Source organism: Dicentrarchus labrax, unplaced genomic scaffold (genome assembly GCF_905237075.1).
Source record: "Dicentrarchus labrax unplaced genomic scaffold, dlabrax2021, whole genome shotgun sequence".
Lineage (NCBI taxonomy): Eukaryota > Metazoa > Chordata > Actinopteri > Moronidae > Dicentrarchus > Dicentrarchus labrax.
Window position 1 is genome coordinate 11,398,435 of NW_026136702.1, and position 20,219 is coordinate 11,418,653.

Consider the following 20,219-nt stretch of genomic DNA (forward strand, 5'->3'; position numbering starts at 1 on the left):
ATCTGCTCTTGCCAGGAAAAGTTTGCGTTTGACTTTGCACCTACAGGATATGGCACCATGCAGAATCTATCTGCAATCCTCTCATCCTGTGAAAGGTCAGAAGGTCAGCATTAAAGGAGCTGGTGCCAAGTCCATCTCTATCCACTCATATCAGCAAGCTGTTGGCACACACACATGCTTATGAACACAAAAACACACAATCACTTGCTGTCTCCTCACCCATGGGAAATCCAGGAAGCTATGCCAATTTCAGCAGATGTTCCTGAAGCGCAGGCATCTTGTAAACACCATGAAATGTATTAGAGGCTAATGTAGTGCTTGCTGACAGAGGTCTTCAACACGTGATTTGATTTTACCACCTGCTGCGCGCGCGCGCACACACACACACACACACACACACACACACACAGTGTACATACATGTACAGACTCTGAAGTCCCTCACAGCATGACAGGGTCTGTATGATGGAGGCTCGTCCTTAAAATAACATACAGAAATGGTGCAGGCCTATAAAAATGAAATGGCTCCAGACTTTCTCCAACACAACAATTGAAATCTTATTTATAAAAAAATAAGGACAATATCCCTTCAAACTCTCTATGGGAGTGTTAAAAGAACAGTGCTACAAAAAGGGGGACACAGATTTTATGGAAGCTTAACTGATCAATCTATAATTTGTGTAATGACATCAATAAATTCTAGGCTTAACTGCATGTTTCCCAAAGCAGCGATACAATGGAAACTTAACTCGGTTTATTAGCCTGATGGAAATTTGGTGTTTATTTGTGCAGCAATATAATCAGTAAGTATTATAATAATATATTATTTCTAAGCTTTTTCAATTGATAGCCGTTCCTTCTGGTGATTACCTTTTTTATCACTACTCATCAGTCTATAGAGGGAGCCACTGTAGCCTGCTGACAGTTTACTGCACCCCGGTGAGAGACAAACCCGGAGCTCAACCTGCCCGGTACACCGCCCCCAGCATGTCATACTGTACGAGCCGCATGTTCATTACAAGTGCTGCCTGCACTCAGACAAGCATTTAACATCCACCGCACCGTTTGCAGAATAAAGACCAGCCTGCTACTGCGCACACGCTCGGGATTTTGCAACAAAACACGAACCGGGGGAGTTTCATTCTGCACGCCAGGAGAGTTGGAGATCCGCAGGTTAATTGCAGGTACGTCCCCAAGGCGCCACAGGATGACAAAGCTATTGCACACAGCGCTCTGATCAGATAACAATAAAAGCAACAAACCGAGGAGCTGTTCACGGAGTCTGAATGTTGAAACAAGTGAGACAAAAAAAAAGAAAGAATCTGCCGTAGCACTTGTTTCAGATGTAGGTCGCTTGTTTCAGGGAAATGCCCGGTAACAAGTGTCAGTATCTTTAAAGAAGACAAGGAAACGTAGATACTATTTGATTGGTTAAGTTGGACATGTTTTTGCGCAAATGCAGAATTTTAATCAACACGAGCTCTGCACGGCTGATTAACAAGTTCATTTTCCTTGACACTTGACTGACACACAAGGGCATGTTTACGCACGATCTTTACGCGTATTACGCACTAATCCTTTTGGAGAAAAAACAGCAGAAAAACACTTCACTTAGTTGAAGTCGCAGATTTAGCTGGAGTGGTGCCAACATAAACATCACGCCAGCAGCGGGAGATGTTGGGACTCGTTAAGCAATGCCATCAATGATGTAATAACTGGTATTAAAACATGTAGGGCTTGTCAAGCGAAAAATGATCTTGCACGCTCTATCCATTTGGTCGCACTGCATCTCGTTACAGTGAGCTGCTCCGACGTTTGGTCGATATGCTGGGGATCTGCGTGTGTCTCTGTGCGGTTTTCACACATGTCCTCTCTCAGGAGGTTGAGGAGCCCATCTTCTACACAGTAAGTGAGAGATTTTTTATTTCATTTTTTTAACCAGATAATTGTTTTGTCCGTGGGTGGATACAAGCTGGCCTGTTTGAGGTGCTGTGTATACCTTCATTTGGAGACGAACAACGCCATGATTTTGTTTATTGTATGATGTTACATGAATTGGCACTAAGATATGTATCATTTCATGGTAATCATTGTTTGTCCTTTACAGTGCACAGAGGGGTATGAGTTTGACAGAGTCAGAGAGCAATGCAGAGGTGAGAAATTACAAATTGCTTGGTTGTTAAACATTTGTGCAGTTATTCATGCTTAATGAGTTTAAATCTGTTTTTTTATATATCTAAGCTCCTTTTAACCAATTAAAATGACCCAGTACAGAATATGTCATATCCACTGTCTTTCACTATTTCTGTCTCTTTTTCTATCACTCTGTTTACCCTGTGTCAGACATCGACGAATGTGCCTTGTTAGACGATGCCTGCAAAGGAGGGATGCAGTGTATCAACCACTTTGGTGGATACCTCTGCCTCCCCAAGAGCGCTGTCATCTATATCAGTAAGGAGGGCGAGCAGGTACCAGTGCCGGACCCTGTCGCTCCAGTCCCTGCTGTCCCACCAAGCCAGCCTGAGGTCCCACGTCTGTTTTCAAACAGCCAGAGGTTGACCACCCGCTGTGCAACTGGATTCACTGCAGATGAGCAGAACCTCTGCAGAGGTAAGATCAGCTTCACCCCCACCCCAAAGTACCTTGAAAAACGTTCATGTTTTTACCGCTTTAAACCAACACACGGAGATGGTTCCTCTTATCTCAGCAAGTGGTGTTGACAAGGTCCTGAGGAGAGAAATTGAACTCTGTCAGCATGAGCAGAGGTGTAACCACAAAATATGGTCTAGAAATGCAAGAGGGACTGCTGCCACTCTCTCTCAATGAAATCTTACAGAATATTAAAGATTTGACTTTTGTCCATCATGAGACAGATTACACCCTAAAAATGTGTGTATCCAAATGCACTGACGGCTGTGTACTGCAGTATACTGGTAGAATTAAACATCAGTATTTAAAAGTGTTTATTATCTCCTAAATATCAGTAGTGTGCAGTTGTTGTTCAGATGCAGAAGAATGTGACTCCCTAGTAGAGCTATGTCGGTATTTGATAATTACTTGCTAACGACTTTAGAGCCTCAATAAGCAGAGCTCGAAAGGTGAACTGTTCATCCATCCGTCCATCTGTCTGACAGTCATCAACAGCTAAACCATGCGTAGCTGCCAGATGTGTTGCAAGCTTCTCGTTTTTTTTTCTCACTGTGATGACATGTTTTCTAAACTCTTTTGGTCGCTCACAGCATGATGTTTTTGGCCAGCGTTCAGCTTCTTCCTATAATATAAAATAGTGTTCTTGTTTTTCAGTGTTGAGGTCCTCCGCTTCAGGGGCACATTGAAGAGATTTTATATTCTATTGTGGCAACGTCTGTGCTCACATACAGATATTCCCTGGGCCTTGACTAGCATGTGATTTTGGTAGCTGCGCAAGACTGTGTGGGTGTGATCCTGTGTTTGAGCGAGACTCTTTGATCTTTACAAATGGGGAGTGGTTTCAAGATTCATTCTTTGTCTCACTAACACACACAGAAACACACACACACACACACACACCACACTCACACACACACTGGCGCCCTTCGTTGCTGCTTTGCGCCAGATGTTCATTGCTGTACCTGAGAGGGAGAATCTCTGATGTCACTCATAACCTCTTATAGCTTTTAGTTTGTCATGTGTCTTGCTGTGAGAGATCGGGGAAAGTGTATATATGTAGAGTTAGCTTTATAACTGCAATGTAAGACAAAGTGCATTACCATATAGTACATGTGTTCAGTGGTTAGGAACTCCTCTTGCCAATAGGCATAGGCATGTGGTGAGTGGCTGTGTGGTGAGGCTTGTGGTCTCAGAGCTCCAGTGAAAGTAACAAATTTGATTTTACACCTGGGGCAAAGATATGTGTGAGGTGCTTTATGTGTTTCTCTGAATTGGAACCCAATTAGGTTTTATTAGAGTGTAAAACATGGCAGCATATCAGCTAAAGTAACCACATAAGCGAGCTGGCATGGGTATAATACTTATTCATTCACTGGCATGTCGTTTCAGTGTGTGGGCTAAACAAAGATAGGCTGTTGCTGTCAGTGTTATTGCTTTGAAATGAGTTGAGTTTTAACTGGAAGGCGTCTCGTGCCGTTATGTGGGCGTATATTTCTGCTGGTAGAGTGATATAATCTTTGTTTACATCAGTCTCTGGTTTCTCTGTCATTACCTTTAACTCGCTACAATGAGCCAATTGTTCTTGGACACAGAATTATCTTTTCTTTTTTCCTTTTTATTCCACAGTGGCTGTTTTGCAAAGCTACGTATCTTGCTAGCGAAGGAATTCCCATTAACGTTCAATCGGGGAAAACCTCAATGTATCAAATAGCGCTTACATCAGGCTCCTTCCCTGCTAACTCACCACTCTGTGGAGGAAACCTAGAGTGCCGAGTCAGGTAGGGCAAAGGGGAAGATGAAAGGCTGACACTGACTAAATAACCACAGAAGTGCCAGAGCACTGACCGAGCCAGGTTGTACCAACGTCATGGGTTGTACTGCTGCTGAGTTGTTTTGGTGACTTACTGCTGAGTGTGTTGCGAATAGTAGAGAGATCAGCTAAATGCTCTGGAAAAAATGAAGCCAATTTTCCAAAGCACAACTTAAATTGTTTAAAAAAAAATTGCTTCTAAAACAAAATAGCTTTTCTTACTATTCTTTATGCTGATTAAAAGCGAACTAAACCACAAATTATATAATACACTTCACCCTGATAGTTTTCCTTTTAAATGCAGCTTTGATATTCGTTCCCATGGGGATAACTATTTGCAAATGGGCAATAAAGCCCCTTGGCCTTGAGTGTGAACCCGAGCCTAAGTGTGTGTTGTTGCAGTGACACACACAGGAAGCTGGCGCCCTACTCCAGCCCGACCACACAGAGAAACTATGAACCTTTACTGTATGTTTGACAGCTTAATGATGCCTCGCATTTCCATGACCTCCCCCACCCTCCAAACGTACACACACATACTTGTGCAGTGTTTACCGCCGGGAGATGCCTACAAGTGGCTTGCTGTAGTCTTGTATATGCATATTAACTCTTTTTTTTTCAGCAGAGGTGAGATCACTTCCTCCTAGAAATGAAGGTTGTCCGTCAAAAGTAGTCGAATCAGTCGTTAAATCTGATGAAAAGTGGAAAGCAGTTATTTTATGATTCTCATTTACAGTTGAACCCTGTTTGAGAATACACCCTCATGATTTAGAAATACTAACTTAACTGTGCTCTCAGTCACTTCAGGCTCATAATGTTGGCCATAATGTAATATTTTTCACATTGTGGGTTCTGTTATTCTGCTCACAAGTCTTGACTTTACATACTTTAGCTGCTGCCTATTTATTTTTCATCTCTAAATTAGATACTCATGCGCTGCAGTATGGGACATGAAAGGACATGCCACTCCTGTTTACCTGTCTGGTTTCCTGAGGTCACGTAGGCCACATTACCACCTACATGCCTGACTAATTTCAGCTACGTCTGGACGCCGCTCTTCACCTGCAGTGGCTGGAAATCTTTCCTAAATATGTTCTATTAATGCCGTTAAGCCCTGTGTGACAGAGAACTTGTGTACTTTTCCGAACAAGGCAGAACGCATGCAATAATTTCCACGCAGATGCAATGCACTTGGGAGGAATATCTCTGGAATGTCAGCGGTGGTTCTTTTTCCGTTTGCTCCCATCTTTTGTGATGGTTGGAATTACTCACCACTTTGACAGATAAGCGTCGGATCGATCTGCAAGGAGCAGGAATGCAGAGAGCAGAACAAGCAGAGAGAGCCCAGTAGTTGCACAAAGCACAACATGACGCGGCTTCATGATTTGACCTTTACAGCTTATACATAACAGCTCCACTTGTTGTTTTTGCACTTGAAGAAACAAGCCCCAGCCACCAGCCTTTGCTGATCCACAGACAATGCGAAAGACATGAGGATACACAGAAAGCAATTACAAATTTTCAGGAAATTCCTTCAGATACTATCCTGTTCGTGTTTGTTTCTCCCAAACATCCATCAAAGATAACACAGATTTAGAAAATGTTGTTGCACAGAGACCAAAGACTTCAACACAGAGGTGAATGCGATACAGGATGTGAAATTAAAACATTCTGCTATGATTTTGTTGCTCAGCAGGAGGAAGTGGGATCAAACACAAAGCCTTTGCTTGATGAAAACTGACCCACTTTGTTTAGGGTTACTCAAAGAAAAAGACACCTGAGGCACACCTTTGTGCCTGTTGAACCCTCCTATTACCAGCTAAGCTCTTGTCTTCCACCTGCTCTCAGACTGATGATTTGCACTGTCCTGCATCAGTATGTCTTTATATGTGATTGTCCAGTGCCCTATGATTTTACTGCCCAGCTCACTGCACCTGTTACACCGCAGTTTCATCTGTAACAACTAGTGTTGCATCTTTTAGCCTTTGAATTGTAGATGCCTTGAAGGAATGGCGATGTTAGTCGGTCTGTCAGCTCACAACTGTTTGTTGCTGAGATAGAATAGTTGGCGGATTGCCATGAAATTTGGCACAAATAACTTAATATTGAATATTTGCACAATTAAAATTTGATTAAAGTAACACTTCTATGGTTTCATGTAGCATCTTATATATCATATCATATATAGCTGATTATCACAGATATATTGCTATCTGCACATTATACAATAGAGGGGCATCTCCGTAGCCGAATGGCCACATGGTCAAAAGCGGCTGGCTACCTTTGTTGCATGTCATTTCCCCCATTTCCTGTCTGCCTCTTCATTGTCACTATCTAGTAATGATAAAATGTGAGTACAGAAATGCCAAAGATATGTTTGTGGTCATTTTGAAACAGGGTTGCCATTACACTCTTTTACCACAAGAGAGCGCTGACAAGTTTATTTTTCAACTGTCTAAATCCCGCTCAGTATCTTGGTCACGTTTAGAGATTCCTGATCAAACATTATTCTTTATGTGTTGTGTTCATGTTAAAATTGAGGAATGAATAAAGGAATAGTGGCCGTTCAGTATCTGCTTCAAACATCCATTATTGGTCATGTTTTAAAGTCAATACTAGTGAATCGACATTGCTGAGATTTCTGGCTTTCTAAACTCACTTTCCATGTGTAAACTGTGCCAGAAAAGCTGTTGATGTTGCAACTCCTCAGCTGCTGATAAAGACGGTTCAAATTCTTTAATGCTATTTTAATTACGGCATGTATTTTGACATCAGTATCTCTATGGCAATATGTTTTTAATATCTTGATCTTAGAAACCGTGAAACCAAGAGTAAAAAACAGCTACAACTGAAACAACTTCAGGTAGAACAAAATAAACACATTACAAGAGGAATTAAAATTAGCGAATCAGAGAATGACTTCCAGCCTTCCTGTGTTTTCTGTGTTTTAATGGGCATACCATGGTGACAGTATTTTAGAATAGAAGACCAGAGTGTCTTCCAGGCTTCGTGAATGTAATCCAGCCATCCTGCAGGCAGCCCCTCTTTTGGCCTGTGCAGTGTTGCCGTACAACATGCTGTTATTGCTTGTGGTTTGCCGCTGGCTCCTTGCTGCCATCACATCAACGATGGCAGAGAGGAGCAAAGGGGGAAGCAGCTTTGCCGTGCCGTCCTCGGTGTAAGTGCTTAATATTGTTGTTATTATTCTCCCTGAGGTCGGTGCCTGTCCAACGGCCAGCTGCTTCCTCCTCTGATGTGCTTACATGTGTTGCTCTTTCCGTTTACCTCATGATGGAAAGGGACACGGGGCTGCTATAAATCACTACTGCACTCAGCTGGGTGACACTCACATGCGATTGCAGGATCCCACTTTCTCACAGTTTCTCCTTTTTCTTGATTCATATTATCACACTGTTATTTTGACCATGTTTCCAGCGCCTGTGTTTACAGGTTTCATTCCTTCCATGCCACAAATGTTTCTTTTAAAGGCCGTAAATGGCTACAACCTGACTACTGATACATCAGGTGGGCTGAGCAATTGATCTTCTTCACCCTGAATAGCAGGAGAGTTGCTCAGCACTTCTTCTTTTTTTGACGTTTTCAGAGTAACAGGAAGGATTATTATCAGTCGGGAATGTAGCTGGCACACTGGACGGATTTTCAAGAATGTCAAGACTCTGCCCGACCTTTAAAAGAGTGTGGAACAAACTCACAAATCAGTTAGTAAGTGTCAGCATGACTAAAACTCCTGTTCCTCCTGAACAATGAGAGCGATGAGAGGGGAATCTTGGGAGTGGTGTGAACAGCAAAAGCATGGAAATATTTCATGCCCAAATACGGATGGAAATACACAGAATATAAGGTTATAGTGTCTTTAATCCTTTGAATACTTATCTGCTTTGTGTTTGGACTTGCTTTGAAAGGGAAACACTACCACTCCCATTTGTCTTGAGGTTGCGATAGCTAGATAGATTTCACACTGCACTGCAGAGAGAATCATACACAAATGAAAACAAAGTGCAGTGCAGCGTTCGCTAGGAGGGTGATATTAAGGTGTTGGAGGTTAAGCAAAACCAAACGCTCAGGGGCTGGTGTATGACATGCTAATAAATTTGACGTTGTGAAATTTTATGGGCTATTAACGTCGCACATCTTGCCCCCTGCTTTCCCAAAGATTGAATTATCCAATAATCAGAGGGAAACAGAGATGCTGTCCAACAGCAGGATGGCTCCAACTGTTCTTTGGAACAGCTCCTGCTTTCCATTGCAGTGGTTCAGTGAAAACAAGACTAAATGCTCTCAAGTGATAATTACAACAAGCCCTATCATGTCAGTATAAATCTGGAGCAAATAACACATTGTTCTGAATTCAGGCCAAACAATTTTCAGTCCCCGTTTTGGACACATTTTTTTTTTTTCTTCACCCACACGCACGCCATGACCCATATCTGGACACACCAGATATGTATCTTCTCTTAGTGTATCGCTCCATTCTGTAAAACATTGTAAGCTCTGCAGAAAAAGGCCATTTAATGTTCGAGCACCTCAAACAAGACCTCTTATGCACACACACCCATGGGTTTGTACACACACACTCACATTCTTTGAGCTGCCGCCATCCCCATTACTCCCCCAACTCCCACAAGGCATTTAGAATTAATCTCCCTGAAAAGCAAGGAGTTTTTAACTCTGACATCACATATGCACACACGGCCGTAAATCTAACTTCAAATCTTAAAAAGCCCTTTTTTGTTTGAAAAAAAAAAGCCTCCACCCTTTCTCCTCATTCTTTCCTTCCACTCTTCTGCTGGACAGCCTTATCTCTCCCTGTGATGTTACAGCAGGCTCGCTCTCAGAGGAAACTTGTAAGCTGTGTTAAATACATTTTGAAAAAATAAAAACAACAATCTGACCTCAGAGAACAGAGTCACTTCTCCCCACATGCAACACATCATCACATTTGATGGCTTGTTGCAGTAAAATCTGTTTTCCTGTGTAAACTATACGGACTGTGCTGCATGTGGTAAGCTGTGGAGGCTTTATGGGACCTAAGAGCCAGCCAGTGTGGGATGCCCTCCCACCCCTCACAACACACACACACACACACACACACACACACACACACACACACACACACACACACACACACACACTTACACACATGCACACACAAACTTTTGTGGAACTTTGTATTGGCAGCTTCTTAAAGGTTTAGTGACAAAGTAGCAGTTACCACAAGATATTCCCGTGAATGAACTTTTGGATTGCATTCAGCACATGTGCTTTTATTTAGAGCCCTCCAAGCTTCCTTGAAGGGAGCAAGGATGACTCTGACTTTTCCGTAGACAGAACTTTCTAAGGAAGCATCACTGCATTGTTAGCCATGTGCAGTCACTTATTTCTCTAAGAGTTCATGGTTTCTGCCCCTTATGTAGAGTGTTGGAGTGTTATCCAGTCGCAGTTGTCTGCCCTGCATCGGCGACACCTTCTTTGATGATTTACGACTCTCAAAGTAGCCAAAACCACTCTGACCAACAGTGGCATAAATGTTGTCTGACTCAAGGTAATTTATGCCAAACTCATTCCAAGTGCACCTGATGTGATTCGGGTTGGCAACAGTGGCCCAAAGCTAGAGCAAATGAGGCTATCAGGAGCTGATTCGTAGCCCAAGCCTTGAAGCGATATGTGGGCCAGCTCTGGCTAAGATTTTGTCCTGAATTCAAACTGAAGTCAAGTGTGCCAACTGCAATTGGTTAAACCCTGCTGCCTATGTGAGCTGTTTCTGTCCAAGAGCATGTTTAGACCAATGGGTTTTTGCGATTACTCTTCGTGGCTCCACCAATGACAATTCAGATGAACTTTGGTGACTTTTCTTGCCACCATCAGGTTACAATTTAAATGTCTCCAGGGCACCCGATAGTTCAGCTGGCAGAGCTGGCGCCACCATGTACCAAAAGCTGAGTCCTTTCTGCAGCTTTCCTGTCAACCTTCAGCTGTCTTATCTAATAAAGGCAAAAAGCCATTGCTAATCTAAGCATGCCAAACTAAGGGGGGTGTACACATTGTAAACAAACACTTGCTAAACATCAGCATGCTAGCATTGTAATTGTTAGCACACAGGACCTTATTTTATCAGGGATCAGGAATCTCAGACTTGTGTTGTCTGAATCTACTGCCAGAAGGCAGGGCATTTCCAGTCTCAATGAATCACCAAATACCTCCAGTAAGTAGGCGTGGTTGTGATTCACAGTGACTTGATCTGGCCATTGCTGTTTCCTGACTATTTGTTGCAATTCATTCAAATTTTTTACTGTTCTTGTATATACACATGATGTAATTTCCAGTTGTTTTGTTTTTTTTGCTGACAATCACTTCACCCTGTTATTATTTAAAGGGTTAGTGGTTCACCTTGTTAGCTTGTTAGCTATACTTGTTAAGGGTAGCTAATACAGTACTGTAGCTCCTGTATTGTTGTCTTCTTCTACAGCCTAGTGTTACCTGTCAGGTAATATTAACCTGAATATAATGTATTATTAATTGAAGGGATGACGTTAGAAAGTATTTACAAATGCAACCTGGTGAACCTACTTAAATCTCTACAAATCCAATGTTGTTTGTTTTGTTTTTTATATATTTTTGGGGAGTTTTTGCCTTTATTGGATAGGACAGTTCAAGATAGACAGGGAATGGGAAGACTTAAACCTGTGGCTGTTGGACTTAGTCTTGGTACATGGGGCTCCAGCTCTACCGTGTGAGCTACCAGGGCGCCCCCAAAACAAACACTACTGAGTGTGGATGCACTTGTATATCTGTGGCCACACACACCACATGGGGAAATCTATCAGCCACATTCAGACTTGGTAGGATCTCTTGACCTAAGAGGCTGGATCTGGATGCTGCAGGTCTACCACCAACAGTGACCCTCCGATGCACCAGACCTTTTATGATACACATGTCATGAAGCCTTTGGGCTGTTACAAGTGGGTCAGTATCCCATAGTGTGATACTGCTGGAATCAAAGCATTCGGTTTCTCACTGACACTTGGTGCTGGTTGCGGATGCACTTTCCCAGATGCCTTTCAAGCCACATCAGAGCGTAGATTTTCCAGAACAACACTGCTTTTATCTTTGTCCTTTACTAAGCGGGTCAGTGAGCAACAAGCCTTGTCTGCGCATTCCTCCCTGTATGCAGTTCGCACCTGTTGTCTCTCAGGTGCACCTTTGGATAAGTCCTGCTTTTGTCCCTAATGTAGTGAGTCCATCTTATCACTGTGCCCCCTCAGACTTGAGCACATTTCAGCCGTCTTCCATTTCCTTACTTTAAGGAGTGAGGACAACTTACCTTCTGTCCACCTTTTGGTTCATGGGCCAATTTCTCACCGGCACAAATCCCACTGGACGGTGGAGTCTGTGGGACTGGCATAAAGGGCACTCAGGGAAGGCTGTGTTCCTTTGCAGCTGAGACCACATCACATGAAACATTTCCAGGGGAAGATCAGTTCAAAATACCTGTGCAGCAGCAAGTTTGGCTTTCTTTAAACTGATTTAATTCAATCAATCAATGGTTGATCTTAACACATGGTCTATGAATAGGGGCTCCTTGAGTATGTAACTCAGTCTCCGATGCTTTGATTGCATCTAAACCCTGCAAGAGGAATAATACAATGTCTGTCAAGTTCAGCACAGTCATCAAGGACAGGCTTCAAGTTTTCCTGTCACCTTCCAGTCAGATTGTTCTGACTATCAGCATGTGTCAAATCACAATGCAGATAGGACTCCCCTCCTTTCCTGTGTGTGCGTGTGGTATTGAGTATAACTGTCTGTCATGCTGTTAAAACTGATGCCCACTGGCTGTCTGCATATGATGGGTTGTGTCAGACCACCCAAGAGGCCTGCTGGTGGGCCTACAGGGATGAGAGTATACAGTATGGGCTTATTTGTAGTGTGTGTGTGTGTGTGTGTGTGTGTGTGTGTGTGGGGGGGGGAGATAGAAGTTCAGAAAAAAGGGGGTGAGGGGGTTATAGTGAGAAAATCCTTTTGAAGAGGCTCTGGCTCCAAGCAAATCAAAATTGAGAACGTGTTTGTAGGATCAACAGAAAAAGGAGAATTTTTCCACAGCTGTGTTATGTATTTTAGCCCAAGCTGGAAAAATCAAATATCTGCTGAAAACTTAACTAAAAACCCGGGGGGAAAGGTGCTTTTGTACTTTTAACCAATTGTTAAAACACACAAAGTGTTAACATCCTCTCATCTTCCTGACATTTACAGTGCTGATTGTGGGTAAAGTACCATTTATTTGAGACATTCTGGACATAACAAGTTGGTAATGTTTGAGTTTTTGCATGATGTTTATCAGTCAGTGATAAATCCAAGTTGTTTACAGCATAAAGAATTTACACTGCAGTGAGATTTGGGAAATGTAGCATGTTTGTGACAGGATCTTTTTAAGCTTCTTATATGAAGATCAAACTAGTGCTTATCATATTATATAACGTATTAATGATTGGGTGAGAGATAGAAAGTGAATGTGTCTGGGTCTGTGTGTTTTTGGGTGGATGGATGTCTGTTGAGAGAGCGAAGCGTTATGGTAGAAAGCACATGACTTATCAGTTGAGCTCTTTCATACACACACACACACACATACATACACTCTTCCTCCTTCAAAAAGCTGTCCTGTTAGTAGAAGATACGATCTGTGTGTCTCCCCCCCGGAGCTGCTGAATAAAAGCTGTCTTTATTTAATCACCCGCTCTCTGTGTGAACATGTGTGTTTATGCCCGTGCGTGTGATGTGATGGTGTGAGTGATCACAGATTTTACTGTCTATGGAAAAGAGTTCACACATCACGGATCACAGGGCATATGTAGACATGTTGCTTTGCTTTGTCTGCCACGTGTTCCTGCATACAGTAGGCATTAACTTGGTGTAGCTTCCTCTCAGTGTGTGTTTTTATGTGTTTATTGCAGACATAGACGAATGCGCGATAGGTAGACACACCTGTGGCCCAGAGCAGACGTGCTACAACACCAAAGGCTCCTACACCTGCCAGTGTCCTTCGGGCTACCAGAGGAACGGAGAGCATTGTGTGGGTGAGTCACACACCCTCTCCTCTGGCTTTATCAGATGATTCAAACCAGAGTCAAGCTATTTCTGTGTAGTCTTTTATCAGCTGATTTAAAGAAATGCTTCTTGCAACGCATCTTACCGGCCATATCTTCTCCTGTACGTGTGTGTGTGTTTGTGTTATCCTGCAGACAGAGACGAGTGTGCCCTGACTCACTATTGCATGCACAGATGTGTGAACACACAGGGCTCATACTACTGTGAGTGCAACGCAGGTCATAAGTTGGCCAGCAACAACCACAGCTGTGTTGGTAAGTCACTGAAAAGCCATGTGTACTCATGTGTCAGTGTGTGTTTGTGTGTACAACATCGAACATTGAATAATAAAAACATTTTGCTTCAGTGATTTGTTATTCTGACGTAGCTCGTCAGACATTTTATGTGTTTTACTGTACATAAAAGTAACAGCACACCACACATAATAACACGATAACAATAGACAAAAGAGCAGTGTAATTGATAATAATTCAGGGATAAAACTGAGCTATTAAATAAAGGCATAATGTAAAGAGTTGTGATACACAGCATTAACACAGTGCTCCTCTCATTCCTCAGTTTTCTCAGGACGCAGATATCTTAAGGTCAGGAATGGCTTGAACAAAACAAATAGTGCACAAGCAGTTGTTTTATGCCTGGAAGCTCAGAGCTATCATGAGATTCCCTATGCAACCTGAACCCACACAGCAAATCTCCTGCTCAAGTCAAAGGAAGTTATTGAAAATGTTGTGCTGTGATAGAGTGCTGTTTATCTCTGAAACATATTTAGAAATCCATTTAAAACCCATGACTGGCTCCCAGCTATGCTGAAACATGTGTACTATGTTTGTACTGAATGTGTGCATACCACAATTGTGTGTGTCTTTCTGCCCCCTTTTGACCTGTAGTGGCAAAGTCCAACTTCCATATGAAAAATAAACAAGACAATAAGTGCAATTATATACTTATCCATTTATGGTATGTTAAACTAGGGATACGCATTTTATGTAATTTCCATATTTGAGTATTTGCATTGAATTATTATTGAGTACTCACTATAAAAGATCTAATTTAAGAATAGGGTCTAAAATAGAAATACTTTGCAGCAGTCCTCAATTTCACCATGCTTTCATCATACATCTCCTCCATTGTTGTAGTTGTTGTTCGGCCTGGTAGTAGCTTATACCCCGGCTCAACAACCCTATCAGCTCGTGTAAGCCTCCTCCTTCCACAAAGTTTAATGGGAGCATATCTACTGTCACTGTTGTTACCATGAGCCAGCCAATAATCTCTGCCCTGGTAGGATCACAATGACATTTGCTAACACTGCAAAGGTTAACAAATGAGGTGATGAGAGGTTTATCCGTCTCCGCTGTTTTCTCTTTTTCTATGATACACAAATGTTACATAGCTCACCCTGCACAGTTTTCCGTTTTCCAAAATACTTCCAAACATCACTTTTATGCCTGGTTGCAATTTTGCCTGTAACATTAGATGAGTGATGTGTGACTGAAAGCATTAAAGGCCCATGCGCAGATCTGAATGTGAGTGCCCAATATGTTGAATACTGACATCGAAACGAGTGCTCGAGTACTCTTGCCCATCCCTATGTAAAACATCTGCTTTTGTTCCAGATGTGAATGAATGTGATGTGCAGAGTCCCTGTCAGCACCACTGCTACAACCTGATTGGCTCCTTCCTCTGCCAGTGTGACCAGGGCTATGAGCTGGCACAAGACGCAGTCTCCTGCCAAGGTGGACACACACACACACACACACATATACTCACACATATACATACATAGATATACAGTGGCAGATAAATGCATCTTTGTAAACACCTATCATATTCTTATTTTATACCATGCACTGCCTTATACTCATTATCTATGCTTTGCTGTGTGTGTGTGTGTGTGTGTGTGTGTGTGTGTGTGTGTGTGTGTACACATATTTTCTGTACAGACATTGATGAATGCAGCTTCTCCAGCTACATGTGTCAGTACCAGTGTATTAACAGCCCAGGAAGTTACTCCTGTGAGTGTCCAGAAGGATATCAGCTCCAGGGAAACAGGTTGTGTCAAGGTACTACAGTCCTCCTTTTTCCTCTCCCTTTTCCTTTTATCAATCTTATTTTTATCCCTTCTTACTTTATTTATTTGTCTATCTCACCTTCCTCTCTGTTTTCACACACAACAAAGTTCCCAAGTGAGTCCTCTTCTCCTCCTCCCTTCCTCAACTCTTTGAAGAAGAACTGCTTACAGGAACTTGATCATTCCCCACTATCATCCACTATTCTACCTCTCAAGAAGAGGAATGAAAGCCACTCTCAACCAGTACTGTCATGGAAAGAATGCAGAGGTTAGGCAACACAAACACAGCAACTTTGTGTTGCCCTGCTAAGCCACCTCTGTGAATTTATATGCATGATGTTGGTTTCTTGAAGTGGATTTATTTGAAGCTACGGCGCTTGCTCAAAGGGTGAGCTGTTATTTTTTCCTCTCCCCTTCGGTCAGGTGCAGGCTTTATAGGGGGAGTCATGAATCCGGCCGGTTGTGTCAGAGGGACCTTTTGGTGATGAATCCAGGTTGCTGTGCCAGAAATAGCCCTGTGGTTTGGGACATGTTTGATGGGGTTATTTTCATGGTGGTGCAAGGAAAGAGCTGCAGTTAGACCTGCGTGGGGGTTGCATTGGGGGCTTCCCTCGATTACAGATCTCCAGGTTTCCCTCTTGTGTTTCTTTGCATCTCCACAGATGCTGGAACTGCAGCTACAACCCTGAAACACAGTTCCCAAACTGTACACGTCCTGAACTTTGACTGTGTTTTCACAGCTCTGTTTCATGAAGCGTGTCGGGTTTGTGTGTGTTTTGGAAGTGGGGGATACTAATATTGTCATCTAGCTATTTTGGACTATTCAATACTCTTTTCTTCCTCTCTCTCTCTCTTTCTCTCTCTCCCTGTCTCTCTGCCAATCACCAGACATAAATGAGTGTGAGACGGGGACCCATAACTGCCAAGATGATGAAATGTGCTGGAACTATTACGGAGGCTTCCGCTGCTATCCCAGAAACCCCTGCGAGGCACCTTATGCCAAAACCTCTGAAAAGTCAGTAAACATCATCCAGTTCTTTTGTTTCACTATCAGCTGTGGAGCCAGTTTCACAAAGATTGTCACAATTGTTGTCTGTCTGCAGTCGCTGTATCTGCCGGTCTCAGACTGAATGCCAGGGTCTCCCACCGTCAATTGTCTACAAATACATGAGCATCCAGGCAGAACGGACTGTGCCGGCGGACATCTTCCAGATTCAGGCCACCAACATCTACGCCAACACACACAACACCTTCAGGATCAAAGCTGGGAATGAGGGAGGAGAATTTTTCCTCCGTGTAAGTCGATTTAGTCGAATTCTTTTTTTGCGTTGCATTAAAAGCTGAGGGAGAGTGTAACAGGTGATAATGAGCTCAGATTAAATGCTGAACTGTTACAGCATTGTCAAATGCTGTCAGAATCTGCAGTTTCAAGCTAAATCCTTTGAATTACACACATATTCACACATCCCCTTGACTCCACCCGTACAATTACCCAACCAGATTTTATCAACATGTGGCACCTGTTAAACAGTAGTTAAAGTTGTGCTGTGTCCCCACATTTCCAAGATATTATTTGGCACTACGTAAACAAGACTGAGAGTCTGCAGCCATGCTAGCAGCTGTTAGGCTGCATATGGGTGCTGCTTTGAGCTTATTGCTAACTTCACAATACTAACATGCTCATGATGTCAATGCGAACATGCAGATGTTTATCAGCTTCTTAGCATGCTAAGATTTACTTATTAGCCAAAAACACAAAGTACAGCTGAGACTGAGTCAGACGTTTTGCAATTATTTGGTCAACAACCAAAGTATCGGAACCCAAAAAAGTCCACTTCACGGTGTCAGGGGATCAACAAAGTAATTAGGATTCAACCTCTACAGGCTATGAATGTCTAAACAAAAGGTCTTGGTAATCAATCCAGTAGTTGTATTGATATTTAAGTCTGGATCAAAGTGGTATATTGGCTGTCCAACAGCATGGCTAAACAGAAGTAAATCTAATTCAACGTACTATTTCTTAAATATGTTAAAAATAAATATATAAAGAATTTATAAAATCTGTGATTAATGTGTCATGTGTCATATTTTCTTGCAGCGTTCCAGCAATGTGAGTGCCATGCTGGTGCTAACCAAGCCTCTGTCAGGCCCCAGGGAGTATGTCGTGGACCTGGAGATGGTCACTCACCATCTGACCATGAACTACCGCTCCAGCTCACTGCTGCGGCTCACCGTCATAGTCGGGCCCTACGCCTTCTGAGCACCGCAATTTCTAGCAGCCCACATAAGTCTGGTTCAGCAAACATAGCAGTGTAACACAACAGATGCCTGTATCAGCATAACATACTGTACATTTTCATACAATACATGCATACAACATATAACATAGGCTGTGCCAGACTCACTCACAGCAAATCCATTAGGCTTGCTCATGACCGACCAGCCCATGCTGTAATGTGACCACTGGGCATCTTTTTCTCCCGAGGTGCAGGGAAGCATTGTGATGAAGGGTTTTTAGTGTCCTGAGGAATCAAGCACTGTGTTTCGAAAAGAGCACTTAACATTAAAACAATTTTCATCTTTAAAGTTGTTTACTTTAAGTGCCTGAAGTGGACATAGGAAATATGCTGGATGCAGCATTTTCCCTTGTAGTGGTTGTTAGCTACTTCCATAGTAAAAACAATTGGGGACAGAGCAGTGGCACTCAAGAAAAGAAGCCTAGTGGACACATCCTAACTGTGATGAATCTGTGATGCAGCTGTACCTTCATTTATTACTTTGTTCAGACCAGAACTGCTTACAATAATCTGTGTGTGCATCAGTGAAGCACTCTGTTATAGGAAAGAGAGAGAAAAATCATATTTTCTATATATATGTACATGATAAATATCCAATATGAGCAGCTTTTGATACAAAAAAACATTTACAGACCTTGTAAATCACAGCTTCTGTTGATAAATGTTGTAGGGGTTAGTACTGCTGCGCGCACTGTTTGTGCAAGTTTCTGTATAGTTTTACTCATGAGTAATAATTTCCAGAGAAGTCCAGAACAGTTCAGAAGTGTAAAGGGAGGGAATTTGCCTGTGAGTTGAGAGAGTACTAAACTTTGCATGACAACAGGCTTGATGCTTGTAGGCTTTACTCGCAGGAGTTAAGTAATGTACATACCGAGGTAACAAATCTGTGTTTATACGTGTGTGTGGATGTTTGTATGTGTGAGTGTGTGTGTGTGTGTGCGTGCCTGGCTTTGTTTATGCATGTAAGCAAATGAAAGTGTGAAACACAGATGGAGAGAAAGGGAAAGAGTGAGAAAGAGCTTGTTCTCTGCCCCAGGTTTGGTGGATGTGGTCAAGCAGTTTATGCGTTTCTGTGATGCCATCCTTGCAGCCCTCGGTCACAGAGGTAATAACAAGAGATTTTTGAACTTGAGAACACACGCAGGAAATGATGGCTTTCATAACACACCTTGGCCAATTGACCGCCTCACTGGTGCCACTGTGATTCTCCAGAGAAACAGCTGGGCTTTCTAATGTTGGTCCCAGTCAAGAAGTCACACTGGCACCAGGCTGGCTTGCGTGATGAACATAATTACAGTGCTTTGCCCTGTTGCTGCTTCATGTGTGACACAAGGGATTATTAAAGTGTTAATACAATGCCACCACACTTTTTTGGCAGAACGACAAATCTTTCACTAGCTGCTTTGTCTTTCATGACTCCATGCGTCTGTTCTGGCTTATAGCTGAAACACTGTACACTGTTGACACAGCAATGAAAACCACATTTAAAAACCAACATGTTGTCACCACTCTAAGTTTAGAAAGTTATCCATCTTTGCCTAGTCTTTTATGTGGTTTCAGCAGTGATCATGCCATAGTGCCTTAGAGTTATAAACACAAAAATTGTAACACTAATCTTATAATTCATGCTGTCAAGACTGTAACTTCCCGCATTGAAATGCCTTAATGTTTTTTCTCTTCTATTTAAAATATATTTTGTCATATGTATCTTATATTGATTGTACTCTGAAGAGCAAAAGTTATATTGTTGAATAAAATATGATGGATAAATGGGGCTCGGCTGTTTTGTTTTTTTATATTCAACAGAGCAGCAGAGCAAATGTGTGTTGCACTGTGTACCAAAGTGAGCAAGATCTGGCATCACGTACAGTATAATGGAAAAGGCAGCGGTTCTGTGACATGCTCTGCTGCTCTTCCCATGCTTTTGGGAAAACGTGTGGATGATTTCATCTGAATATAACAATGATAAATGCAGTGAACATGATGCCCTAGCCATCATATCTATCTTTTTTAAAGAGATCCAGAGGGGATATAGTAATATAGTATGTTGAGTCAATGTGTGCTGAGGGACAAATGTGAAGCCTGCACACACACAACATATTTAGATGTGAAATTGGTTGGGAGTGGTTTTATGGTAAGTTGTTACTCAATCATTCTGCTGTCTAGAGCTTTAGTCGGAGCAGTGTTGGGACGTGTAAGATGATACATGATGTGTCATTGCTCCCCTAGCTCCATCTTCAGCTCCCCGTTTTTTGGAGCTCTGTGTTTTTGCTGTC

At 42.4% G+C, this 20,219-nt stretch overlaps 1 protein-coding gene across 1 annotated transcript; it reads left to right on the plus strand.

Annotated features, from left to right (window-relative positions):
- The first annotated feature begins 961 nt into the window (after nucleotides 1–961).
- On the plus strand, nucleotides 962–19,717 carry efemp1 (EGF containing fibulin extracellular matrix protein 1). The gene is made up of 11 exons (XM_051418780.1): nucleotides 962–1,183; nucleotides 1,799–1,904; nucleotides 2,107–2,152; nucleotides 2,343–2,609; nucleotides 13,425–13,547; nucleotides 13,713–13,832; nucleotides 15,192–15,311; nucleotides 15,519–15,638; nucleotides 16,535–16,661; nucleotides 16,750–16,942; nucleotides 17,745–19,717. The coding sequence occupies exons 2-11, from the start codon at nucleotides 1,824–1,826 to the stop codon at nucleotides 17,904–17,906; spliced, it is 1,359 nt and encodes a 452-aa protein (XP_051274740.1). The 5' UTR covers nucleotides 962–1,183; nucleotides 1,799–1,823; the 3' UTR covers nucleotides 17,907–19,717.
- The last annotated feature ends 502 nt before the right edge of the window (nucleotides 19,718–20,219 follow it).